The sequence below is a fragment of the Dryobates pubescens genome, chromosome 11 (genome assembly GCF_014839835.1).
Source record: "Dryobates pubescens isolate bDryPub1 chromosome 11, bDryPub1.pri, whole genome shotgun sequence".
NCBI lineage: Eukaryota > Metazoa > Chordata > Aves > Piciformes > Picidae > Dryobates > Dryobates pubescens.
In genome coordinates, this window is record NC_071622.1 from 12,664,896 (window position 1) to 12,692,568 (window position 27,673).

At 46.6% G+C, this 27,673-nt stretch overlaps 1 protein-coding gene across 1 annotated transcript; it reads right to left on the reverse strand.

Annotated features, from left to right (window-relative positions):
• Positions 1–912: 912 nt before the first annotated feature.
• Positions 913–27,256, reverse strand: TNN (tenascin N). The gene is made up of 15 exons (XM_009904076.2): positions 26,848–27,256; positions 25,100–25,477; positions 20,509–20,772; positions 19,444–19,629; positions 18,847–18,936; positions 16,139–16,402; positions 12,509–12,772; positions 10,498–10,761; positions 6,669–6,799; positions 6,056–6,188; positions 5,066–5,217; positions 4,305–4,401; positions 3,498–3,665; positions 2,723–2,886; positions 913–1,209 (listed from the first exon to the last, which is right to left on the reverse strand). The coding sequence occupies exons 1-15, from the start codon at positions 27,254–27,256 to the stop codon at positions 1,063–1,065; spliced, it is 3,111 nt and encodes a 1,036-aa protein (XP_009902378.2). The 3' UTR covers positions 913–1,062.
• Positions 27,257–27,673: the final 417 nt, after the last annotated feature.

Genomic DNA, 27,673 nt, shown 5'->3' on the forward strand with positions numbered 1-27,673 from the left:
CTTCTTCCCCAGCTGTAGCTGGTGGTCCAGAATGTTAGTATCTGCTCAGAAAAAGAAAATAAACTCACCTTTGTAGCTGTGTGGGAAAAAAAGAGCTGCCAACTGTTAAGCCATGCACTGGGGCCTGAGGTGAGAGGGTGCAGGATTGGTCTATGTCCAAGATGCTGGTTTTGGAGGCCATTGAGAAGTGTTACCATTGCAGCAGTGCTAGCTATCACACTGCTAATGGAGAAGCACAAGGCATCAGAGGGGACAGTGGCATAGAGAGTTTGGTTTGTGGTCTGTAAGCAGCCTCTTAGACAAGCAGCACACAGAGGCAGGTCTGGGATGGTGAGCAAAGCTTGGAGGAGTATAGTCCTTGCAGTGATACTCTTCTGGGCTTCACCCCAGAGTGTGAACATTAACCTACTGCATGTCTCCTCCACTTTTCTTTGGGCAAGGAGATAAGAAGAGACAAGCAAAATAGAGAGCAGAATTTTAACCTGATGAGATGTGATGCTGGAGGTTGAGGAACGCAGGCTGCAGACCTCACCTGGGTTAACAAGCCTTCCCAAAATCCAGCTCTGACTGCAGCAAGAGTAGGAAGTGTGCTCCAAATGATGAGACAAAAGGAAAAGAGGACCACAAATCAAGTCAGGGAGAGGCAATAGGCTCAGGAAAGCTCTCTCTGATGTAAATTAAGAGGGCTGTTGTTTTTCAGTGGCTTCATATTTGAAATCTGAAGCGGATGGCAGCAGAGGAGGACAGAGGAGTCAGCAGCTTTCAGAAAGAGCAGCATGTGTTCAAGCTTATATATTGCATATATTGGATCAAGCAGGTCTTTGCAAAGTTTAGCCAACCAAGGGAGATTCAAGTGGGATGTTCCCCACAAGGCCACTACCAGCCTCTGACAGATCACCCATCAGGAGCCCCAAAGGCTGGCAAGGAGGGTGGGCTGCAGATCTAGAGGTCTCTGTGTGCACATTTATCAGCAATTGCCTCCAACATATTGGAGAAAGCCATCTGAATCTTTGTTAAGAAATACCAAATCATCTTTGGGTACTGTCCTGCACAGACTTTGATTTAAGCCCCAATTTTCATCCTCTTCCCTGAGAGAGTCCTCTTCTTCCTCCCCAGGACTGGCTCAGTTCTGGAAGATTGAGGGCGGATCTTCATCTCAGTAAAAGGGATGGAGAATTCGTGGCCTTTCCATGGCTCCCAGTTCACACCCTGGGGAAAGACCAAGGAATTTCTTTTACTACAGCACCCAGACCAGGTGTTTGGAGTCCACCACTGCCCCATTCTAATACCACCTAACCCTCTGATACACAGAGATGCAGTTGTTCACCAGATTTTGGCTGTAATTATCAGTCTCCAGACACACCTAATATCAATCAAATCTCTATCCAGGTTTGACACAACAGGACTGAGCCATCTTCAAGCCCAAAATAAGCCTGTAGAATCAGAATCATAGAAGCATCCAGGCCAGGAAGGACCTCTGAGATCATCAAGTCCAGCCACTTCACCCACTCCACCCAGTCTGTCACCATGCCATGTCCCTGAGCACCAGACCCACATGGCTTTTAAATACCTCCAGGGATGGTGATTCAACCACCTCCCTGGGCAACCTCTTCCAATGCCTGACAACCTTTTCAGTGAATTTTTTTTCCTGAGGTCCAGTCTAAACCTCCCCTGGCACAGCTTGAGGCCATTCCCTCTCATTCTATCATTAGTTACTTGTGAGAAGAGACCAGTGCCTACCTCTCTACAACCTCCTTTCAGGTAGTTGTAGAGAGCAATGAGGTCTCCCTTCAGCCTCCTTTTTTTGTAGGCTAAACAGCCCCAGGTCCCTCAGCTGTTCCTCACAGGACTTGTTCTCCAGGCCCCTCACCAGCTTAGCAGCCCTTCTCTGTACCTGCTCCAGTACCTCAATGTCCTTCCTGTACTGCAGTGCCCAAAACTGAACGCAGCACTCGAGGTGCAGCCTCACCAATGCTGAGTACAGAGGGACAATCACCTCCCTGCTCCTGCTGCCCACACTATTTCTAACAAAGGCCAGGATGCCATTGGTCTTCTTGGCCACCTGGGCACACTGCTGACTCATTCATCTGCTTACCAGTCAATACACGCAGGTTCTTTTCTGCCACACAGCTCTCCAGGCATTCTTCCCCAAGCTCACAGTGTTTCATGGGGTTGTTGTGGCCCTGGTGCTGCACCTGGCACTTGGCCTTGTTGAAGCTCATTCAGTCAGCCTCAGCCCATCACTCCAACCTATCCAGGTCCTTCTGCAGAGCCTTCTTACCCTCCAGCAGTTCAACACTCCCACCTAATTTTGTGTTGTCTGCAAACTGATGGTGCCCCTGATCCCCTATCCAAGTCATTGACAAAGAAACTGAACAGGGCTGGTCCCAATACTGAGCCTTGGGGAACGCCATGTGACCCAGCATACCAGCATGGCTCCTAGGGACTGTGCTTTTATGTGTTCCTCTCAGAACTCAAAACAGCTTCATCTCAATTATCTCTGCTCACAAGAATCAGACAGGCCTTGAGCTCAAGTTCTTTGGATCTAGGGAAGAAAGAGTAAAAGCTACAAATTTCTATTCTATTCTAATTTTCTTTCAAATGAAATGAGTTAGGAGAGCCTGGGTAATCTTTTTCTGCTCCAAGTAGAGACATCTCCCTGACATGTTCTCTGAAGGCTAGAGAGAAGAGCTAATCACCCACAGTGCGTTCTGCCACTCACCTCGCTGTGCTTGCTCTCCCCGTATTTTCCATTGAGGTTGGCCAAGTGGCAGTTCTTGTACCACCATGCACCATGATGGGTCAGAGCACAATTGCTGAGAGCCACATCATTGTCTCTGTCCCACGTAGTGAACTTCCAGCCATTGTGGTAGGTCATTGCATCCCCTAAGGGAAGGGGTGGAAGACATGAATAAAAGAGCACAGCTGCTCAGTCTGAGGGCTTAATACACCCTTCAGGCAGAACACAGCAGGCCTGTCTGGGGAAAAGCAAGAGCACAGGCTAGGTCTGGACAATAACTTCTCAAGGGATGTATTTCCCCAGCTGATGATCTAAACCTCATAGCAAGAAAACATTAAAAGACAACTGGAAGACTTTGGACACAATGGCAATGGTGAGGATTTACCAAGTGGCAGAAGCTAGCACCAGGATAGCAAACTCCCATCCTGAGCAAATGCCACTTCCTTTCCTCTTCTTAGGTGGGGAACCCCAGAATTTGCTCCCCCATCAGCACAGGTTACCTCAAGGAAATGCTTCCTGGTTTGCCTTTTCACTGGGTTACAGAGCCCTCTCTTTCCCATGAAACACTTTCTCAGTCTTCATCAGGAGCACACGCTCCTCAGCCTTCCAGGAAGTACAGACTTCTCTCCCCAAAGAGAGCTGCTTGACCTGACCTCACCTAATAAACTCCCAGGCTACTGGCAAAGCAAATACACAGGTCCCAGTATTTCCTTCCCTGCGCTAAGCAGAGACAGCACACGTCCCAGGCACTCCTCACCAGCATTGCCTCTGTAATTCCCCACTGACAGCTTGTATCTGTCCCTGCTCGAGGCAATCTGGAAGAAGTCATAGACAGCATAGACGGATTCAGTGGCTGTCTGCAAATCCACCCGCAGCTCATAGCGGATGGGGCTGCTGCTTGTGAGGTTGTGCAACTTGTCAAGACCTTGAAGAAAGAAAAGAAAAAAAGTTACTCTTAAGAAGGGAAAAACCTGATCACCTCTACAGACCTAGACTCCTCTCATCCTGTGGCCATTTTGGTAAAATCAGCTATTTCCTGCCTCACTCCTCCTCGGCTTGATGCTCTCATGACATTTTGCCAAGTTTATGCTGTCTTATCTTATCTTCTGTTCAGAGACCACAGCATCAGAAAAAATAAACAGCCTAAACCAGCACAAGACTGGCTCTAGTGCAATGCTGTTTTTCCCAGAACATTTAAAGACTCTTGCTCCAAAGGCCTTGACCTACTTAGTACTGGATTTTCTGATCCACAGAGTTCACTAACGCAGCAAGACAGACAAAATGGACTGAGTTCTGTCTAGTATCCTGGTCTCTGCAACTGCTTTATCACCCCTCTCACAGGAACACACATGCCTGAAATAAACCTTTCCAGAGTCTGTTTTGCTCTGGGACTGCTCCAAAGCCCAAAGATGTCAATGGCCTCAGTACTTCATTGGCACTTCTAAGGAAGACACAAAAGCTAACAGCTTAAAACTGCAGGCTAGTGCAGTTGAGTATTTCAGAATTTAGGTGGTCCCACAAGGCTCATCTTCAGTTCCTCACTGGTCACACCCATGTACTGTACCAAGCCAGAACTCCCCAGTGGGATCTCCAAAGCCTTCCACATAATTTTTCCAGCGCTTGTAGAAATCCACCTGGCCAGTGTTCCTCCTCTGAAACACCTGCAAAGCAAGGACAGGTTGAGGAGAGACAAGGAAGATGGGGCTGAGCAATGCTCATCCTGGTACAAATGCAAATGGAAAAGGTGGACAGCTCTAGCTGATGGTAACACCGCCCCCAAGCAGGGCACAGACAAGAATCCATTTCCATTTTCTGACTGCACACAAGCACTGGGGCAAGTATTAGTTGTGCACCTTTCACAGTTTACTTTCCACACATGCCCTGACCACTCTTTCAGTGAAGAAGTTTTTCCTAATATCCAAATTAAAACTCCCCCTTGGCACAATTTCAGGCCTTTTATTCTCATCCTATCACTTTATACTAGGGAGTAGATACTGACCCCCACCCCACTCCAGCCTCCTTTCAGGGAGTTGTAGAGAGTGATGAGGTCTCCTCTCAGCCTCCTTTTCTCCAGATTGACCAACCCCAGTTCCCTCAGCTGCTCCTCACCAGACCTGCTCTCCAGACCCTTCACCAGCTTCATTGCTCTTCTCTGGACACGCTCCAGCACCTCAATGTCCTTCATACAGTGAAGGGCCCAAAACTGAACCCAGTATTTGGGGTGCAGCCTCACCAGTAGAGAAAAGGAGCCTCAGCTAACACCAGCACCAGGTCCACCTGATTATATTCATAACAAAAACAAAAGAGGAGCAAAGAATCACTCACTATCCAGCCACCTCCATCCGTGGTCATGTCACAGTACACCTGCAGTGGCCTGCTGCCATCCCCGTTGAGGTAAATGGTGTAGAGACCGCTGGTGGCATTCCCATTCTGCTGTGTCTGGCTGCAGTCCGCAGGGTATGGGAAGAGGAGGCCAGCTGTGAGAACAAAGGGGCAAAGCTTCACACCAGCAAAGCAGGCCATGGAGCTGGAGAAGGCATTTCACGCCCTCAGGAATCACCTAAGGACAACAGTACTGGAAGAGAAGAAAGCAGCAGCCTCCACTGTGCACTCCCAGAGCACCCAGCTGCATCAGCAGGTTGCTGCTGGCAATCTTTCCCACTGACAGGGAGATGGCACATGGATGGGGTCCCCACAGGCTGCAGTCTTGAGTCACAGTGAGAGGAAGAAGAAGAGTCCTTCTTTGTAAACGTGGGAGTGCCAGCAAACAAGGACTTTAATTTCTCTGCCTTTCACAATTTGCCCACAGTTGGCAAGCCCTGTGGGCACTGGCACAGTACAAGAGGCTCCCACAGCAAGCTGGGGTGAGATTTTGTTTCATTTGCTGCCATTTAGGTGTCCATTTCCCAACCTCTGGAAGCAACCCAGGCAGCTACCCAGCACCACCAGAATATTTAAACAGCTGTGCCCTACCATGGCTAGGACGGTGCAGAAAGATCTCTAACGTATCATCATCTCTCCTGCCCACTGGCAGCTCACCAGCAGGCTTTGTCCCACACTTGGCCAGCAAGGCTTGCCAGCAGCACTGGCCAGCAAACACAATCTCCACCCACACCATGCCATTGTGTTTCCAAGCCTCCAGATGGTGGGGCTGAGAAAGGACACCCAGTCAGGGGACATCATTGATTTGCTAGATGCTTCCAATCACATAGTGCCCCAGCGCATCTGTAGAACGTGAACTCCATCTCTGACCTCTGCCAGTAAACACAAGAGCTGCAGAGCACAGGCAATAAAACACCTAAGGCCAATTCCTACCTGTTGAGAAGGTACTGTCTATCTTTCTGCTCTGGTGGTCTCCCTGATAGGCCATCACAAAGACAGTATACTCCATTCCTTGTTCCAGTCCTTCCAGCACAAACTGTTGCTTGCCAGGACCCAGCTGTACTTCCTGCCAAGTGAAACAGATCAAAGCTTGACCCCACCCTGAACTGCATTTAGCTTTTCTGGACCACAGTGCCTCACACTCCATATGGATTTGTGGGCTTTTCTTGTTGAGTTCAGACAGGCACAGTCATTGTACATCCTTGGAGCTGATCTCCTCAGAAGGAAGATCTGAGGCAAGGTCTCAAACAGTGAAGTCATCCTATCCCTGGTGATTTCTGCCCTTCCAAGTAGTAAGTCAGAAAACTGAAGAAGCAAGCATGTTTTCTGCACTTGGAGATCTGTTGGGAAGAGATCACTGTGACAGTCCCTCCACAGCTTGTACTCATGACAGTAGCACATCTCTTGCCTTAAGCTCTCCCTCCTTAGGCTGTGGATAGCAACATTCTTTTTCTGTGGTCCATATACCCACAAGACCCAATTGGTAGAGCCAGTAGTCATAGGGGTGATTTCAATGGGATCTGCATGTCTGAGGATTTCAATGTACCTTGCTTGTGCCATCCTGACCCTGGTAGGTCAGAGCATAGCCATCAATCTGTGCTGCAGGAGGAGTCCAGGTAACCATGCCAGTGGAAGGAGTCACCTCTGATACACGCAGGTTCTTGGGAGGATCAATCTCTATTGAAAAAGAAAATTCAAGTCCCGTTGCATAAAATAAAAGACAGCAAACTGCAGCCCAGGGCTTGGGTTGAGTTTTCAAGGCCTGATCCTATTAACTGGAAAGTAGAGAAGTCACCCAGTGACCTTCAGAGCTAGCAAACAGCAGAAATCTAGACCAAACACAGCAAGGTCTTCCACAGATTTGGTTTGGGATGTTTGGTGAGCCCTGCAACTGGCTCTACTGCACAGGGCCCAGAAGCTCCTGACACAGCTCCCTTAGAAGTCTCCATCAGGCTCATCTCTGAGGAGCACTCACAGACTGATGTTCAGCCTTCTTTAGTAAATGCAGAGATATGAAGAAACCCAGTTTAGTCTGAGCTGTATATGGGACACTGGCCTCTTCACTGACCTCGTAAGGCTTAGCCAGACTTCTCCTGTGCAGTCAGACTGACCAAGTTAAGCTTGAGAAGAAAAGAACTCTTTTTAAGCAATGCCAGCTCATAGCAGTTGTCAAAAAGCATCTTATGAGATCTTCACAACAGAGCCACAGTGCTTCCCTGAGGGTAAAAGCAATTTCTAAAGCTTGGTTGGAAGTAACAACACTGGAAGTGGCCTCTCCCTAATTTTCATCCTGTGCCAGCTGCTATATTCTATGGGAAAATCTTAAGGAAAACAATTTAAGGAGTAAGATTTGTTCGGCTTTCAATTTTCAGAGAGAAGTTTCCTGGTGGGCAGTGCTGACCTTTGGGGAAGAGTGCTCTAACTCTGAAGTATGCCTGAGTTTATTGCAAACTGAGTAATTCATCTCAATTCCCTGCTTTTCCACAAACCTGCCCAGGGGACTGGGATGTTGTCAACATCCATTAGTTCAGTCCCCATTCATATAACCAGGCAACAACACTTCCCAGACCTTGAAGAGTGCTATGAAGGTAAGCATAGCAACACTTCAAATGTTTCAGTGAAATACAACATTTGGGGAAAGGCCATGGAGAAGAACAAGGCCAAGAAGAAATCAAACACTGTTTTGCTGAGACCCCACCTGCACTGCTGGAGCCAACCCTGGGTCCTCAGCACAGCAGAGAGATGGACCTGTTGGAGTGGGGCCAGAAGAGACCACAGCAATGTTGGGAGGGATGGAAGCCCTCTGCTGTGAGACCAGGGCTAGTTGGGGTTGCTCAGCCTTGAGAAGAGAAGGCTCCAGGGAGACCTTCTGGTGACATTTCAGGGCTTGAAGGGGCAGATAAGAGAGGTGGGGACAGGCTTTTTAACACTACCTGTTGTGACAGGACAAGGGGTGATGGTTTGAAACTGAAAAAGGGAAATTTAGACTAGAGAGAAGAAAGAAACTGTTTACACTGAGGGTGGTGAAACACTGGCCCAGGTTGCCCAAAGAGGTGGTAGATGCTCCATCCCTAGAAGGCATTCCAGGTCAGGTTGTTTAGGGCTGAAGAAGTCACTGCTCACTGCAGGGACATCAGACTAGATGGCCTTTCAAGGTCCCTTCCAGCCCAAAACATTCCACAAGTCTATGACTCAAAACACCAAGCAAATTACAAGGAGAACAGAGACAGCAATACCACAGATCACATAGGATGTTGTTTATAACACTGGTTGTTGATCCTAACTGAGACCACCTTTCATCAAGCCCATGAGTTAAACGTCAGGTCATTATCTTATTAACTCATGCTTCATTTGAGGGACTTCCATAAACAACTGCTTTAAGTGAAAGGACATAGAAACCTTCTCCAGGAGACCTTATTGCTGTCTACAACTACCTGAAGGGTGCTCTTAGCCAGGGGGGAGTTGGGCTCTTCTCCCAGGCAACCAGCAACAAAACAAGAGGACACAGTCTCAAGCTGCACAGGGAGGAGTTTAGGCTTTGGAAAGAAGTTCTTCACAGAAAGAGAGATTGCCCAATGGAATGGGCTGCCCAGGGAGGTGGTGGGGTCAGTGTCCCTGGAGGTGTTTAAGACAAGACTAGATGAGGCACTTAGCACCATGATCTAGTGGATTAGTTAGGGCTGGGTGATGGGTTGGACTTGATCTTGGAGCTCTCTTCCAACCTGGTTGATTCTGATTCAAGCTACCCATCACACGTATACCTTCCACTGGACAGGAGAGGGAGCTAAAAGGTACCAAATCCTTCTCCAGACGTAAGGGATGGGAAGGGGAGTCTTAGGAGTGCAGTTTCACAACACTACAGCACAGCAGCTCCCTGCCACAGACAGTTTTCCTCACCTTGAGTAAGAAAGTGTATATTTTTTTCCTCAGAAGCTGTATTATTTTGGTAGAGGTGCCATTGCTTTTGAAACCATAACACACAGAAAGGTTACATGGGGGTGTTTTGTGCAGATAGTTCCAAAATATCCCCACTAATACGAAAAATGCACTCCCTGCTCCCAGCAGTTTCACCTCATGTGACATTTCCAGGTGTCATCCATTCCAGTTCAAAAAACCCCCAGCATTTCAATTTGCTGAAACTCTCCTCATGTCTCTTGTTCCAGATAGGTTCAGTCCTTTGGCTTCCATTTGTCCCTGTCAGCTGCCCTCTATTTCTGTAAGCACTGGGGAACTGCTGGGCATCTTGCCCTAAATCCAGACTTCAGCTGCTCATCTCACACCAGCTCGACTCAGAAGCTAAGAAAAAATACATTAGCAAGGCCAATGGATATGGAGCAACTCTGAAATGTTCCCAGTACACCACAATCTTTATGGTTGACTGAATAGGACAGATTTCAGCCTGTTTGGCAGTCTCCTAGGACCAGTTTAAGGTCACAAGTCAAAGGGCAGGCCATTATTTTTAACTCCTCAATTCTAAAATGGTTTAACTTGGGTTGCCACACCTCTGTTATTGTTAGGCTTGATAGCAGCACTTTAAGCACCAGATGCTTTAGATTAAGGACTAGTGAAATAGCACCATCAGCTGTCATCACTTCTGTGTTACAACATCTGCTTCTTCTGTAATCCTCTACAGAATTATAGAATAGTTTAGGTTGGAAGAGACCTTTAAAGGTCATCTAGTCCAACCCTACAGTCAGCAGGGACATCTGCAACTAGAGCAGATTGTTCAGAGCTCCAAAGAACCTGACCTGGAATAGTTATGGGCATGGGACCCCTACCACCTGGGCAACCCAGGCCATTGTCTCACCAACCTCAGCATAAAACATTTTTTTCCTTTTATCTAGTCTCCCTCTTTTAGTTTAAAACCATCACCCACCCCTTGTCCTGTCACAACAGGTCCTGCTAAAAAGTCTGTCCCTGCTTTTCTAATGGGCCTCCTTTAAGTACTGGAAGGCCACAGTCTACATTATGATGTCTATATTATGCTCTATACAGCTGCAAAAAAATCACACTTCAAGATTTCCACAGATCACCCTTGAGAGCATCTGCCCCTGTCCTCTTGCTCTGCTTGCTTCCTTTCCCTGGCCAATAGAGATGATGCACACCACATTTGGCTTCAAACTAGGACAGCAAGACCTGTCTCCTGCTCCATTTCTCCCTCATTCCCAGGAGATGTTAGCAGTGTCCTCTGCCAGTCAGTCTTCAGCCTAGCTAAGACCCTCCTGAAAGTGCCTATAGCGTAGATGTCCCCACATCACAGGTGATCGCCAAACAAACCAGTGTCTAGCATATGACCTCCAACAGACCAGAAGAAAACAGGACACAAATTGAGAGGACACAGCATCATGTAGAAGCACACAAACTCTCTGGAATACCTGTCACTGCCTTGGTGCTGATCCTCTTGCTCTTCTGGGTTCCTTTCTCTGCCCAGAGGAAGATTATATATTCAATGCCAGGTTTCAGTCCTGCCAAAGTCATGGCAGTCTCATTTTTTCCCACTTCTATTTCTTCTGTGTCACCATCAACGGAGGTGTAGTTCACCATGTACCTATCTATGGGAGCCTGGACCCTGTCCCAGGAGATGGTGGCTGTGTCCTCAGTCACTTGGTCAGTCAGCAGGTGAACCGGGCTATCGATTTCTGCAGAGACAGAAGTGAAGAAGATGGGCAGTCATAATCAGGCTGTACCATGACACAGTGATGCTCCTTCCCTTCAAGGGTCTTGCCAGTTTCTTCTCTTTTCAAGCCCAATTTCTCATTGATTTGACCTGTAAAGCTCAGAGATGTCACAGTCTGAGGTGGTTTGAGTGGAGTCTGTCCTTGATCCTCATAGAAGCTTTTCTAGGGAACAGCACAGCCAGTCCTGAACTGGAGAGAAGAGAGCCCTTGCAAAGTATGTTGCTATTTTGTGTTCTCATGGTCACAAACCTCTGAAGCTCACATCCATGGCACCTGACCAGACTTTTGTAAAGAGACCAGGATGACCTGGGGAAGCATTTACTCATCTTGCTTCAGCAAGTCTCTGACCTACACCATGGGTCCTTTAAACACTTGCCACTTCTTGCAGTCTGTTCAGACACTCAGCTCTACAATGTCATTTTAAACCACATCTTAACCTGGACTGCTCCAAAGGGGAACAAGTCCTGGTAAGAACAACTGAAGCACAAGGATTAATCATCCTACTGAAAGAAAAGGAATCATGCATGCTGATAGTCAGCTTGCACTTTGATTCCTCCATCTGCAAATAGGAACTGAGCATTTCCCTACTACATGATAAAAGATAAACAAATGAAGCAATTATAATAAAGCAAGGCTATACCAATACATAAGAGACACTGCTGCAAAGGGCTTTAGGAGGTTTAGGCTGGACGTTAGGAAATATTTCTTCACTGAAAGGGCTTTCAAATATTGGAATAGTCTGCTCAGGGCAGTGGTGGAGGGATTTAAATGGTGTATGGACACAGTGCTTAGGAACACAGTTTAGTAGTGACCTTGCAGCGCTGGGTTGTACTGGATGATCTTGAAGGTCTCTTCCAACCAAAGATATTCCGTGAAAGGCTCTATTTTCCCTCATCCTTATTAGTATTAACACCACAGCCCATCTGTAGTATATAGAAGGTGTTAAGTACCTCTGCCTTTTCCTCATCCTGTGATACAACATTTCCCTCCATGTCCACCAAGGAGTGGAGGTTGTCCCTGCCCTTCCTCTTGCTATTAATATATTTATAGAAAGACTTTTTGTTGTCCTTCACAGCAGAGGCCAGTTTAAGTTCCAAATGTGCTTTTGCCTCCCTAATTTTCTTCCTACATGCCCTAGCAACATCTTTAAACATTCCATGGGTTGCCTCACCTTTCTTCCAAAGGTGATACACCCTCTTTTTTTCCCTTAGTTCTATTAAAAGTTCATTACCCAACCAGGCTGGCCGTCTGCCCCGGCGGCTCCTCTTCCGGCACAGCCTGCTCCTGCGCCTTCATCAGTTCTTTCTTGAAGCAGGTCCAGCCCTCCTGGACCCCTTTATTTTTAAGGGCTTTCTCCCAAGGAACCCTCTGAATTATTTCCTTGAGCAACCTGAAGTCTGCCCTCCGGAAGTCCAGAGTGGAGGTCTTCTTGCTGCCCCTCTTAGTTTGACCAAATACCGAAAATTCAATTATCTCGTGGTCGCTGGCCCCTAAACAGCCTCCGACCACCACATCACCCACCAGCCCTTCCCTGCTGGTGAAGAGGAGGTACAGGATCTCTCTGGGTTGATGTTAAGGAGGTTTCACAGCAACATACACTAAACTGGAGACTTGATCTGTTAAGCCTGAATCTCCCTCTGCTGTGAAATGTCTTACTCAGTGTTAAGGCAAAGCAAATTACACTCTTAAAAATCTATTGCCCACTTACCTGTCACAGCCTCAGTGGTGGCCCTCTTGCTCTGTTGTTCTCCCTTTTCTGCCCAGATGTAAATGGCATACTCCGTGCCTGGCTTCAGTCCTGCCAAGGTAGTGACATTCTTGCCTTCCTCCACTTCTCTCTCCTGTGTGTCCCCACTGGATGAGGTGTAGCTTACTCTGTATCTGTCTATTGAAGCCTGGACATTGCTCCAAGAAACAGTAATTGCATCCTCTGTCACTTGGTCAGCAACCAGATCAGTTGGGCTGTCGATTTCTGTCAGCAAAGGTCACAATTATGAGAAGATTCAGGATAGTTCTATGGTCTGAAGACCCAAACCACACAGTTTTTATAGGCAGAGCTAGTGTGCTTTATTAGATAACAAATATATTTGGAAAAACAAATGAGCTTTGGGAAATTATTTTATTCCCAAAGACCTAAAAAGGTCTCATGTGTCCAAAAGCTTGCTTGCTTTTTTCTCCAAACAGGTAAATCTAACACAAATTTTGTTTCTAGACACAAAACATATTTTGATCATGCAGTATAAATAGTTGACCCTAAAGCCAGTCCCAGCAGATATCACTGTCTGTAGCCCCAGACAATTCTGCACTGCTGGATACAGTGCAAGGGAAACAGATTCACATGTCAGTGCCAAGGTGGCCAAGACACTGCACTGAGTGAAGTGGGCTGATGACTGCTGCAGGAACAGCAAGGAGCGAAGAACATCCCAGTAAGGCTACACTTCCTCCCCTCAAGGGCCCTACCAATTTCCTCCCACTTCCTAAATTCCATTTCTTACCAAGGATGGGCCTGAACTACAAAGCTGGGAAGTGCCCACTTCTGGGGTATTTCGGCTAGGATCTCTCTCTCTTCCTCACAGATGCAACAGCCAAGCTTTTGCAGGGGAGCAACAAAAGCACAGCCAACAACCCTCCATGGTCAGAGTGGAAAGTCCATGAAGAATCTGGTGTGACTGTCTTTTGCTTTCTGAAGATCACAACCTCTTGCCTGGATTGCTCTGAGAATTAACCCAACCCCCCCAAATCCCCTACTCAGAATCCCTGTCTGAATTGCAGCTCTCCTGCAACAAGGTTATTTCATAATCAAGCAAAACTTGCTGAGTCTGCTGGGCTCACCTCTCTGCCCAGAGGCTGGCACCATACTTTTGCTTGGCTTCAGTCCTATCAGAGCAGTGATGCTCTTGTCTTTTCCCACCTCCACATCCTTTGTATCTCCATCAGTTGTGTTGTATCTCACCAAATACCAGTCTATCAGAGGCCAGACCCTATCCCAGGAGATGGTGACTATGCCCACTACATGGACACTAGATGGACAAATTTTTAAGAGAAGGCTTGAAGAACCAGACAGCATCACTTAATGAAGACTATGCTCACACTCTCCACTAGAAAATAGCCACTTTCAATCTCCTCCCATTGTTACAATCTCTCCCCTTCCCTTTTCACAGATGGACACATGACCCTAGATTTCACAACGCTTAAGTCGCTGTCACAATAGCCTGCAGGAATGTGGTCCTTCAAGGACAGCCCAACAGCCCATGACCTTTCACAGCATCACAAAATGGTAGGGATTGGAAGGGACTTCTGAAAATCCAGTCCCACATCCCTGCTAGAGCAGGGCCACCTAGAGTAAATCACAAAGGATCATGTCCAGACAGCTTTTGAATGACTCCAGGGACCGAGACTCCACAACTCTGTGGGCAGCTTGGCACAGCGCTCCTATGTTCTCAAATTCCCAGCCAGAGGAGATTAGTAAGGATCAGTCAAACACTTAATTAGGAAACTTGGCCAGCCACCTGCATTCAAGTTGGTCCATTGTCTCAAGCCAGCCCCTGCTGGAGAAGAGGGTCTGGAGAATGTGTCTTATGAGGAACAGGGAACTGGAGTTTAATCTGGAGAAAAGGGGGATGAAGGAAGTCTCTGCTCTCTACAACTACCTGAAAAGAGGCTGGAGCCAGGTCAGGGTCAGTCTCTTCTCCCAAGGAATAAGTGAGAGGATGAAAGAAAATAGCCTCAAGTTACACCAGGGGAGGTTTTAAGTTGAACACTTGAGAACCTTTACAGGGATAAAGTTTCTTCTAACACTGGAACAGGCTCCCCAGGGAGATGGTTGAATCCCCATCCCTGGAGGTGTTGAAAAGATGGACAGATGTGATGCTGAGGTAAATGGTTTAGCACCAGCCTTGGTAGAGTTAGAGAATGGTTGGACTCTAACTTTAAAAGGTCTTTTCCAACCAAAACAATTCTATTTTTCCACTCAGAGGTGACTGGCTGGGATACTGCCAGGAAGTTAAGGAGTTAAATGCACTGCATATGCATAGAGGTACAGCCCACACCCAGCTGCAGTGCAATGATGACTAAAGAACTAGCTTCCTTTTCATATCAAGAAAACCATTCACTTGATTTCTCTTCCCCCAGGTGAGCATCTTCCACTGCTCTAGCTGAGCTGTGATTATTCAAAGGCTGGTTCCCAGCATGCTCCACTCCAGGGTGACACAAACCAGCCTCAGCATCTTTCATTAAAATGAGAAGGAATGCAATTTCATCTTCCAAAAGAGAGGAGATTAGCACATGCAGGTGGAAAATCACAACTTTTACCATAGCTAATATGTGGTAAACCAGAGTGCATCTTAAGCTGGTGTGGGGGAAATTACAGTCTGGCTGTGGGTTTGTGCCCTTGAGTTCAGAGACTGCAGCAGAATAAACCAGAATTAAGAAATGCTGTTCCACCTGTGTGGGAGGTATCTGTAGGTCTTTTGTTCTTCAAGGTGCTAAGATGTATTTAGCACTTCAGTGAAGGATTAAAAGAACAAACAAACAAAAAATTCAAGAAGGACAAGAAACTACTGGAGTAAGTCCAGCACAAAGCTACTAAGGTGATGAGGGCACTAGAACATCTACCTTGTGAGGGAAGGCTGAGAAAGCTGGAGCTGTGTACCCTGGAGACCAGGAGACAAAGCAAGGAGAATCTCGTTGCTGCTAAGAAATATCTAAAGGGTATCAGGAAGAGGGAGCCAGACTCTTTTCAGTGGTATGCAGTGGCAAGACAAGGCAATGGACACAAACTGGAACCCAGAAGATTCCCTGTAAACATAAGGAAAAGCTTCTTTACTGTGAGGGTGCTGAAACCCTGGAGCAGGCTGTCCACACAGGTTGTGGAGTCTCCTTCTCTGAAGAGATTCCAAACCTCCCTGGATATTGTAATCCTGAGCAACCTGGTGTAGGTGACCCTGCTTTAGCAAGGGTGTTGCACTAGATCTCCAGAGGTCCCTTCTGATCCCCACTAGTCTGTGATTCTGTGAACAGTCACCTCACAGAAAGTTTGGGGGTGGTTTACAGCATTTTAAAGGCAAGGCAGGAATTACACATTCTAGTTACAAGGCTTTAAGTTTAGCTGTGCTTCACTGTCCTCTGTGCTGGTGCTTTGCACAGGGTCCATCCATGACAGAATTCACAACCAAGTCTTCAAGCAGAGCTGGAGGCCTATTCAGTCACACTGAATCACATGAATTTTTTGCCTCCCTAAGAACCTGTGCAAAGCAGGAGAAGCTTTACTAATACAAGTAAAATTGATGGAGGTGGAAATCCAGACATGACTCCCTCTGCTGCTGCTGCCACAACTTACCTGTCACACCCCTGGTGCTTGCCGCCTTGCTCTTCTGGGGCCCCTTCTCTGCCCAGACATGGATGACATATTCCATGCCTGGCTTCAGATCCCGCAAGATGATGGTGTCATTTTCATTCCCCACCTCTACTTCCTTGGTGTCCCCATCAGCTGAGGTGTATCTCACCATGTACCTCTCTATGGGAGCTTCAACTTTATTCCAGGAAACAGTGGCTGTATCTTCTGTCACTTGGTTGGTGGTCACATTGGTTGGGCTATCAACTCCTGAGAGAATGTTTCAAAGAGCAGGATTAAGAAACTGTTTGAATTAAACCACTACCCTGTCACAACACATTCATATTTCCTTCATTTTTGCCTGCTGCTTTGGCCAGCTAAAACCAAGTCACCTAGGCTCTTCCCTATAGCTCCTTGAGTAAGAAAGGCATTCATGAGGAAACAGCTTGCACAGAGTGGGGAGAAGGCAGAACAGTTCACAGAATGGTTTGGGTGTGAAGGGACATTAGAGATCATCTAGTTCAAACCCCCTTGGCCAGGGGCAGGGATACCTTTCACTAGACCAGGCTGCTCAAGGCCTCGTTCAGCCTGGCCTTGAACAACCTCCAAGGAGGGAGCATTTATGACCTCCCTGGGCAACCTGTTCCAGCATCTCACCACCCTCACTGGAAAGAATTTCTTCCTAACATCCAGTCTAAACCTTCCCTCTTCTAGCTTAAAGCCATTCCCCCTTGTCCTATAACTACAAGCCCTTGCAAAAAACCCTTCCCCAGCTTTTTTGTAGGCCCCTTAGATGAGAATCTTCATTTTTATTCTGCAGGAAGAGCTTGTAGACTACCTGCCTCACCTTCCATGGGTAGCAGCTTGAGCATTACCTTCTCACTTGCCCTCCTCACAGCATCAAGTATAGCCCTCATCCTTCTACTCGTCTCTAGTGTTAGCCATTTGTTGCTCCTCTCTTTCTGCCCACCCTGCAGACCTGTCTGTCAGGCTCCCCCAAGGCTTCTGCTATTTTGGGTGATGAATCAGAGTTTAGTGGTAGCTCTTGCAATAGCTGGGATTTGTCTCAGTCATAGCTCCTAAATTCCAGGGGTTACATAAGAACAGGAACAGGATTACTCATTGTGGATTTTCTTCTCTTTCCCCTCCTTTTTAAGAAGTTTCGCTGCCCCCATGTCTGTGAAGAACAGCTTGAAAACACAAGCCAAGGCTGTTTCAAATAATCAAAGGGAAGAAGCACAGGCTTACAATAGCAGTGTGGAGGCTGTAGGTCTTGTTATTTTAAATCCATTTTCTTTTAATAATTTACATGACAACTTGAAGAATGTCAGACCTGAGCTGGGATTTTTCAGTCTCCGGATGCTGCACGCCTACCCTTTCGTAAGGGAGCTGAATTTCACAGCTGCCAGAATTTTACAGATAGAATGAGACTTCAAAATGTTAAAGCTCTCTTTTTGCCATATAATAGCTTTAAAATAGCCTGCCTTTATTTTTTTTATGGGTTTGATGCATCACTAAATCAACAGTTTCCAGATCTGCTTCAACATTCAGGCCTGGAATGGCTAGGCTCCCTGTAACAGGAAAAATGAGAGTTAAGTAACAGTAGAACCTGCCAGGCCTTCTGAGCGGAATCATTGAATTGTTTTAGTTGGAAAAGACCTTTAGGATCATCCAGTCCAACCATTATCTAGCTCTGCCAAAGCTGGTGCAAAACCATGTCCCTCAGTACCACATCTCTGTGTCTTTTAAACACCTCCAGGGACAGGGATTCAATCACCTCCCTGGGGAGCCTGTTCAATGCCTGAGAACCTTTTCAGTGAAAAAGTTTCTTCTAATGCCCAACCTAAACCTCCCCTGGTGCAACCTGAGGCTATTTTCTCTTGTCCTATCACTTTTTATTAGGGAGAAGAGACTGACCCCAACCTGGTTGCAATATCCCTTCAGGGAGGTGTAGAGAGTGAGAAGATCTCCCCTCAGCCTCATTTTCTCCAGGCTGAACAACTCCAGTACCCTCAGCTGCTCCTCAGAAGATGTGTTCTCCAAAGCCTCCAGACCCCATTCTGCTCGAACTGAGCACCCACTTGGAGCAGAAGTCACCTTAAAAGATGCATCTATCTTCTCCTCCTGCTGGAGATGACTATATCTGACTCCAGCTCTGTGACCAGATGAAGGAGTCCAAAGCTTCAAGTTCTAAGAGCCAGGAAGAAGCTAAAGCTTGTTCAGTCACTTCACATGTAAGCAGCAAAGACTGAAGCTACTACAGGAATGCCAGGGCTCTACCACTGTGCAGCCCACTGGATGAGCACAACTTCACCTCCATGATGCAGCTGTAGAGCAGACTGGGGCTCATAGCCCCTAGAGGAAATGCAGGCCTGGCAGTGACGTGCTAATCTGCTCCTCTGTTCAATTTGTGAGTAGAAAAACAATACTGGAGGCAAGCAATACAGGAAGGAAGAAGAACTTGTCCTCCTCCTTATTGCTCCTGGCCTCAGAGACCAGATAAAGCAGCTTACGATACTTACCCTGTGTCGGGCTAGAGCCATCAGTAAAGTTAAGCTTAAGTGAAGTTACTGCAGGTTTAAAAACTAAGACAAGAGATTGAGCTAGGGGTAGTGTTAGGGGTTAAACAAGATATAGCAGACCTGGCTGCAGGTCATACATGAATAAGCAGCCAATGTACACCTTTTGCTATTGTAAAAGAAACTTTCACCTACCAGTCCTACCACTCACTGAGGATGGTTCCCCCTCCACATTGTCCTTCACAGGTATGACAGTGACCTCATACTCTGTGCCGGGTTTCAGACCTACAAGGAGCAAAAGGGAGCATTACCAACAGTTAAGGAACAGAGTAGTTCTTCTTCAAGAAAGCTGTTTTGTTTAGTCTATGCAGTTCTAGTTTTGTAGAAGAGGGAAACTTGAAACCTGGATTTACATCTAACTTCTTTTTGCCTTGAGAGCACTTTTGGTCTGGGCTTGCCCTTAGGAAATTATAATAAAGGGAGATTTTCACAATGTTAGTGCTACCAGCTCTGAAACAGAAGAATATACTTTATTCCTAACAAGGATGGAATGAAAGCTGAATAAATATGCCTTGAGACTTGCTCTCCACAGGGCATGGAAGCCTCTCCCTGTAGAGACACCACTTATTATGGGATAGAGAAATTCCAATAGATATCACAGGAGACAGGAAGTGAAAGAAAACTAGCAATCCACACAAGTGAAGCATTGTCTCACAAATGTTGTCTGATCATCAGTCAGTCCTGCTACTTCTCCCTGTCCCTGCCCACTTTGGAATACCCACACATTCTCACCGGTCATGATGTGTCTGCTCTTAGGATCATTGCTTTTAGGCACCGTGACCTGTTTCTCATCCATCGCCACCAAGGATCTGAACTTCAGCTTGTAGTAATCCACATCTGTTGGTGGGTTCTCCCACTCCACTTCCAGGGAGTGCTCCATCTCCTCCGTTACCCAGACGGCACTGAGTACAGACAGGACTGGGAAGGACACCAGAGGGCTATGAGGAAGCAGCAGTAGCAGCATGAAAAGGTAAACTTAAGGCAGGTGTTTGCTAAGCAATCCTCTTCCATGCCCAGTCACCTGCTTTGAGACCAGAGACGTTTTCCTCAGGCAAACTGAAGAGTTAAGTACAGTACAATCATTATTTCAACAGGCTTTGCTTTATCCCTCACAACACTCCAACTCAAGAGTTTTCTGGCTCTCAGCTCCTCCCACCTATTGTGCTAGGAGCAAGAAAAATGTCAGAATAACCAAACTTTTCACTGTTTTCACCAAGTGCAGGCAGACAGCATAATATCAGCTGCTAACAAAGTGGCATTTCAGTTCTTGAGAGAATGCTTCAAATACACAGTCTCTCCACTCTCAACCTCCTAACCTCAGCAGCATTAGTCTCTTCCCAGGACTGAATAAGCCTGTGAAGAAAACTCACTGTTACAGAGATGTTTGGCAAACTAGGACCTAGGAATGACATGCTGCCTACTTTGAAGTCCCTTCTGTGCAGTCAAACAGTGTATTCTTAATAACATGCTGGCTTTATCTTGCATGCTTCCATTCCTGTTTTTCACAGCAGGCAACACTATGGATTCCTTGGAATTCAGGGGTAGGATTTGGACAACATAAAGGGAAAGAGAGGAAGTTTGCAATACATTTAATCCTAAAGATACATGTCTGGGAACAGATTCTACAGAAAAGAACAGTGACAGAAAATAGCAACTGAGGCTGGAAAAAGAAAACGTTCTCCAGAGCTCAGGCAGGATGTTACAAACCTGCAAAGCAAAACAATTTGCTCCATTTGTTTGAATCTAATGCTAGAGATATACAGTTTCTGACTGTAGGAAAACACTGCATGCTCCTACCTGTAGCTGCTTCTAGATACTGGGGCTCACTGGTAATCCCCTTCTTGACATGATGAAGTGTGATGTTGTATGTGGTGCCAGAGTGGAGACCCCCGATATCATAGCTGAGCTGCTCTTTGGGCACATAGACTTGTTTCACCAACCTCTCATAGCCTAGTGGATAATAGCTAATGAGGTACTTATCCACATCAATCATTGGGTCCCAGCTGACAGCCAGAGAACTCTCTGTGGAGTTCAGCAGCTGCAGATTCTGAGGAGCAAGCACTAGAAAAGACAAAGAAAACATTGCAGTGAGGATGATGTCTTGTTAGATGGCCAAACCTATTCTGAATGCAGAAAGAATGCAGAACTTGAGCTCCCATCCTGTAGTCATCATGGATTTGTCCATTTCCTTCTGCTTGACAGCATATCATTAAATACAAATAAATACTGCAGTCAGTAACAAATACAATCATTTCCTGGCTGACTCTTTCCCACTTCTAAACCCATACTGGCATGGGGAAAACAACTCATAAAGCCATCCCTTCCAAAGCCAAAACCTTCTTGTATCACATAGAGTTACTTCTAAATGTCAGCTGGTGGCCATAACTGGGGAACAAAGGCTCTCCATGGCAGAGGGAGAAAACTGAGCTTTTATACTGATGGAAACTTACACGTGGTGCCTGGAGGAGGAAATTCTGCTGCATATAATAAATTTCAGGGCACCAATAGTGCCTTCAGCATTTTGCCACAAGACAGCTCATCAGTGTCTTGAAGCGGCCCTTGAAAGCAGTCAAAGTAGAACATCCATCAGAAAGCTTATCTGATTTTAATTACAAGTAAGCACATCATAAACTGTTCAAACCAGATACCAGCTGTATTTCATTAGCAAGGCACTAATCACAGCAAAAACCAGTGAGCAAGTGAAAAGGCACGTGTAAAAGGCACGTGTCAGCACTGTTAGGTCAGACAACATTACAAGAGTCTTCTCACTTGAAAGGCAGTATTCATTCCCCAGTGTAATTCACAGCTCACACCAAATTCCACCCTCAATAGGTGCATGCAGTTGCTTTTGATGAAAACATTGTACAAGATGTGAGAACACCCAGCCTGCCTCTCCTAGCAATACAGAAGCTGGATTTGAATAACGCATCTGTGCAGGACAATAATAAAGAATCATAGTACGTATGAAGGGGTTTAACTCTTGTCCAAGCATGGATGAGAAGAGGGTTGTACCTGCCTCTCTGAAGAGATGTGGCATAAGAAACTCATTTTGGACAATGCTTGGGTCAGTTGGTACCTCCAAGATGGGCATTTCTTGCTGGGTCTATGCATCAAATCTGTTGGGATGAGATATCACCAGACCAAGTGCTAGACACTACACTTGGTCACAACAACCCCCTGCAACACTTCAGGCTTGTGGAAGATTGGCTGGAAAACTGCCTGTCAGAAAAGGATCTAGGGGTGGTGGTTGAGAACTGGCTGAATACAAGCCAGCATCTGCCTAGTTGGCCAATAAGGCCACCAGCATCCTGACCTGTATCTGTGTCACAGGTTGAGTTGAATCTGCTGATGTGTATTCAATACCATGCTGCCATCAGGCCAGCTTCAATATTAAAGTGCTGGAAGGAGCAAAGCATCATGGGGCTTGAAGTTCAGATGGTAACATGAGAGGCCTCCTGTTCCAGTTGCTGCTTCCACTTCCTGGTTTTGGAGTGTTGACCTTGTCCGCTGAGCTGGCTTCCAAATGCTTGAGTGGGGGGAATCATTTTTATCGCCAGCTCCTGCTGCTGCTCTTGCTCAGCTGACTGTGCAGCATAGGCTTGCATTCAACTTTATCCCAACTCAGAGGTTTTGTGTGTTACTTTCCCTCCCCTTTGCCTGTGGGGTGCTTGTGAAGCTGTGGTAACACAGGACAATCAGAAATACTGTGTCCAGCATGACCACAGAAGTGATTGTCCCCCTGTACTCAGCAGTAGCGAGGCCACACCTTGAACAGTGGGTTCAGATTCAGAGACCTCACTACAAGGATGATGCCGAGGTGCTAGTGTGTGTCCAGAGAAGGCCAATGAAGCTGGTGAAAGGTCTGAAGAGGGACAGCAGAAGGAACTGGGAATGTTTATCCTGGAGAAAAGGAGGCTGAGAGGAGACCTTCTGGCTCTCTACAACTCCCTGAAAGGAGGCTGGAACCAGGTGGGGGTCAGTCTCTTCTCCCAGGTAACAAGTGACAGGAAGAGAAGGAACAGTCTCAAGTTGCACCAGGGGAGGCTTAGATTGGATATTACGGATGCTTTCTTCACCAAAAGGGTTGCCAAAGCCTGGAACAGGCTGCCCAGGAATGTGGTGGAAGTTCCCATCTTTGGGGGAAATTTAAAAGCTGTGTAGAAGTGGTGTTGAGGGGCATGGTTTAGCACCAGATTTGGTAGCATTGAGTTAATGGTTGAACATGGTGATGGTAAAGGCTTTTTTCCTACCTAAATTATTTTACTCTTCTTAGACTCTGATGAGAGTTTCTTGGCAGTGACTCTCTAGCCCAGAGGAATGCACTTTTGCAACACCATTTCTCTCCCTGCCTTGACATGCACTAGAGCCATCATCTCCAGCCAATATGACAAGCCTGAGCACTTCAGGACTTGACAAAAACTGGCACTGCCTGGACTTGGTAACCCTTGCAAACCTCCTCCTCTTGCTCTCCAACAGCAGAGGACCTGCAAGCCTGAAGTGAAAGGGTTCATCCCAGACACAGCACTAATTGCGGAGGTGAATTAGGGAGATTGGGTGGTTGTGGGTTGTGCCAGAGTCCATCTCATTTCTGCTCACTCTCATCAATCTCTCTCCATCAGGGAGCTTCTCCTCCAGAGACAGGCTGAGACCCTAATGGCTGAAGCAAGAAGGAAATGAGCAGCACATTTATAGTCTCAGTGCTGGGCTGAGAGCTCACGTGGGCACTGGCTGGGAGTTCTCCTGGGAACAGCAAAGAGTCCCTCTATTTTCTTTCCCAATTTCCTGACCACAGCATCAAGACTTCCTGGTTAACCTAATGTGCCAAGATACCAAAAAGCTGGGTTTATGGATACTCTTCTTTTATACTGCTGATTTATTCATCTTCATATATCCCACAGTGCCAGTAAACTAAGTCCAGGAAGAGCACAGGCCAATACCTGCTGTTCAATGTGACCTCATTCTTTGTTTCTCCTTCAGAAGGAAGTTCAAGACATTAATTATCATGTTGAATGCTTGATAGTGCCTTCTAGGTGTTCAGACATTCCAGTTACCATGGCAATAGAGAACAGAATGTGTCATTTAAGGATCTGAGACACAGAAAACAAGAATGTAATAATGATAAATAAATAAAAACAGTTCTCAGTGTAACTCTGCCAGGATGCAGAAATCTAACCCAAACTGGGAAAGGCAAAATTTGACATCTATGGGAGAGGAGCACTTGGCTGCAGATACTGAGATGGAAATCACTTGCCTTTGGACTTAAAAGGCTTTTAAGGAGCGGAGGTGGAGCGCTCAGAAACAGTTGCAAAATGTTTTGTGCTATATGCATTAACTCTGCAGTACTCACTCAGTGAGAAAACAAAGGCCTCTCACACAGCTGCAGGCTTGTGTAAGGAAGAGAATCCAAGGCTGGGCCCAGCCAGCCCTTTGGGAGAGGACAGCTGGGCAGCAGTTCTCAGGTGCTGCTACTTGAGCTCCAAATTCCACTCTACTGACAGGAGAGAAGAGTGCTGGAGCCACAGAGAAACATATTGGGTAGTGGTGAAGTTTTGATGCAGAGCTCTTGTTTATATGAAAAATTAGAAACAAATAATGAAGAACTAGAGACAAATCAAGTCTGAGAGGAGGCATGATGCAGAGCAGAAAAGACCTGCGAGTAAGGTCACCACAAACCCTGAGTAATACCTGGCACTCAGTGTGTGACTGTCACCTACTTCTTCACAAGAAGCTGTGAAAAGATCAGACCAAGAAGTGCTGTGCTGAGAAGGAAAGGTGACTTCAGGATAACCTCAGGTTGATACTCCAGGCTATAGAGAGATTACAAGTTTTTCAGAATTGAGCAGAAGCTGCTGGATACACACACCTCAAGGTCATCTCAGACAGGTCTTCTCAGGCAAATCTGCCTTGAAACAGAGCAGGATAGGGAGGATTTTCCAAAGACCTCACTTCAAAGGGAGATAGGATTTAAAGGATTTATATGTCCTTTGTTTCACAGGTTCTATCAACCCAGCTACTTCATTGGCAAGCAGAGCACACTGCAGCAAACATTGCTGTACCTTCTATTGTTTCATTTTTATGTCAAGAAACAGACTCTAGTTCCCTCTAATCACAGGCTCCATACCCATATTGCACTCTCCATCTGTTACACACAAGCTCGTGCTAGTGTTACTTTTAACTGCATTTCCACCTTTTCCCAATTCAGGAATGTTTTCCAAGCAATTCTCGAAGACAAGGACCAGTCAGTAATCCCTAGCCCAGCAGGAACTCTGATCTGAGGAACATGGTGATCCCAGGCTTGGCTTAACTACAAGATTAAACAAACGTGTATGGGAGACAGAGGGGGAAACTCAAAGAAAGAAGGGAGAAGTAACTCACAGGCACATCTTACCCTGGGAGCAGTCAAGGCCAAAGAAGCCATCGTGGCAGTAGCACTCTCCTGTGTCACAAAACCCATTGCCACTGCAGTCCTGGGGACATCGTTTCTCACTGCAGTCCTCTCCGATGAACTCCTCATAGCACTGGCAGACCCCTCGGGCTGTGTCGCAGACCCCGTTGCTGCTGCAGTTCTCAGGGCAGAGCTGCTGGCTGCAGTCCTCCCCAAAGTAAGGCTCATCACAGACACACTTGCCACCATCACAGTGCCCACGAGCACTGCAGTGGCTGGGGCAGGTGGGGTGGGAGCAGTCGCTGCCCTCCCAGCCCTCCTCACACTCACAGCTGCAGGTCTGAAGAAGGAAGGTCCCATGGCCACTGCAATGTGAGACGCCTGGCCACAGCAGCACCAGGATGCACAATGGTGAGAGTGTGACAGAGAGGAGAGGAATATTTAAAAAGAAAAGAAAATTAGAAAAATTACAATGGGCAGGTAGTGTGAAAGTGTGCTCAAGGTCACTAAAGGAAAGCAAAAACATCACCAGAATATAGGGGCTGAAAAGGACCTGAAGAGATCAATTAATGCCTCAGGCTCAAAGAGGGACCAGCTCCATGCCTGCCTTTCCCAACACATTTGTCCACAGTCAGCAGGAATGCAGCTGCCATGACCACCCCAGAGAGGCAATTAAAAAGCTTTTCACAGCCTCTAACCTGAATCTTCCTGGCTGTAATTTAAGCTATTTCTTCACCACAGTTATTATAAAGATGGAGAGCACATTATTTTCATCTGCTGTAAATCCACATTTTCCCTGCAAGCACAGACTTAGCACTTCTCCCTGTCTCCATTCCCTAAACAACATCAGTCTGGTTAATCTTTTTAGAGGTCACATGGTATACAATTGTGAGTGCAGGCAGAGCCAGTGGCCACCACACACCACCATTACCATAAACTCTGCTCTTCTTTTAGTTATCAGAGAGGAATAAACAGATGCTCAGCAACAATAAATAAATCATAGAATCATTAAGGTTGGAAAACACCTCTAAGATCAAGTCCAACCTTCTACCCAACACCTCCATGACCACTAGATTATGTCTTAAAGTGACACATCCACTCATTTTTTTAAGACCTCCAGTGACGGTGACTACCTCCTCCCTGGGCAGCCTGTTCTAATGTCGCAACGCTCTTTCAGGAAAGAAATTCTTCCTAGTAACAAACTTAACCCTCCCCTGGTTCAACTTGAGGCCATTTCCTCTTAGCCTGTCATTAGTTACTTGGGAGAAGAGGCCAACATCAGCCTCACTCCAATCTCCTCTCAGGTAGCCATAGAGAGCAATAAGGTCTCCTCTGAGCTGCCTCTTCTTCAGGCTAAACAATCCCAGCTCCCTCAACCTCTCAAAATGAGAAAAGGGAAGCATTTCTTACTGCTGTCTTTTCCTGTCTTCCACCCTCCTGTCCTCTAGAAATTCCTCCATTGAATCTTCCCACCTATGTGAAACCTAGGAACTTATTCCCTTCCAGTTCTGGGAGGTGCCTGGGGAGATTTCCCCTGTGCTGGTTCCAGAAATGGTTGTACTGCCACATTTTGGGACCTTCAGATTTGCTTTCACACCACAGAAACCAGAGTACCACCCCATCTCTAGGGCTTAAGCATTTTGCTTGTGGAGAACCTCCATAATCTTGGCAAATGGATGGCAGTCCCAAAATCTCTGCAGTAAATGTGCTGTACCTGTGATGTAAGAACAGATAGTGCAGTTGTTACTTACCATGGCTTCCTCCACAGCACCTCTGAGGGCTACAAACTTCTCTCAGCTCTGCCATCTCTTTCTCAAGCTTCTCCATCCTTTCAAGCAGATCCTTAATGTGGCTCAAAGTTTCACAGTCTCCTTTGGGTGCATGCACACGGATATTGTGCCTAAAGATTATATTCTGCTCTTCATATTCCTTGACCTCCCCAGGATCTAGCTGCACACCACTGCCGTTTTCAAGCTGCGATGGATCTGCTCCCACCTTAATCTGGGAGGATTCAGGCAGGTCAATCTTGTAGGAGTGACTGAAGGATATTTGCCCATCGCTTGTGCAGTTGCGAGATGAAGGATGCAGAAGGGCAGATGTCTGAAGAACACAGCTCAGCAATACCCCCATGGTGAAGGCAAGCCAGACTTGGAAATACATCTGGCAGGCTTTCAGGGGAAGCACTGACCCCTTGAACAGCACAGCTGCTTTCAAGAAGAAGAAAGAAGAAATGTGATCATAATGCTGGTTTTCATGATTTTCTGAAAGACAAATTACTTGCTCTGCCTCAATTCAGTTGGGCAGGGTTGGCAAGTAAGTGGAAGCGAGCCAGGATGGATGAATTAGCAACAAAAGCACTTCCACACTTCTCAACTAGGAGCTTCAAGTTTGCAGCTGTCAAGAACAACTTAGTGTTGTGGTCCATTGGAATTATTAACTGTGCCATAGCACTTCTCATCCCCCTGCAGTTTCAACAGACACTGTATCAGTGCCCCAGCTGTGATCTGGATTACTGATCATCTCTTTGGCCATGGCAATCTCCAGCACATTGAATGGCTTTCAGCGATAAGTGTGATA

Bases quoted from the DNA above. Each gene is read 5' to 3' on its own strand.
- TNN (XM_009904076.2), bottom strand. From the start codon at position 27,256: ATGTATTTCCAAGTCTGGCTTGCCTTCACCATGGGGGTATTGCTGAGC. The intron at 20,773-25,099 runs GTAAGATGTGCC...TGTCTTTTCTAG, and splicing joins TGGCCTTGACTGCTCCCAGG to TGCTTGCTCCTCAGAATCTG. The intron at 6,189-6,668 runs GTACATTGAAAT...TTCACTTGGCAG, and splicing joins GTCAGGATGGCACAAGCAAG to GAAGTACAGCTGGGTCCTGG.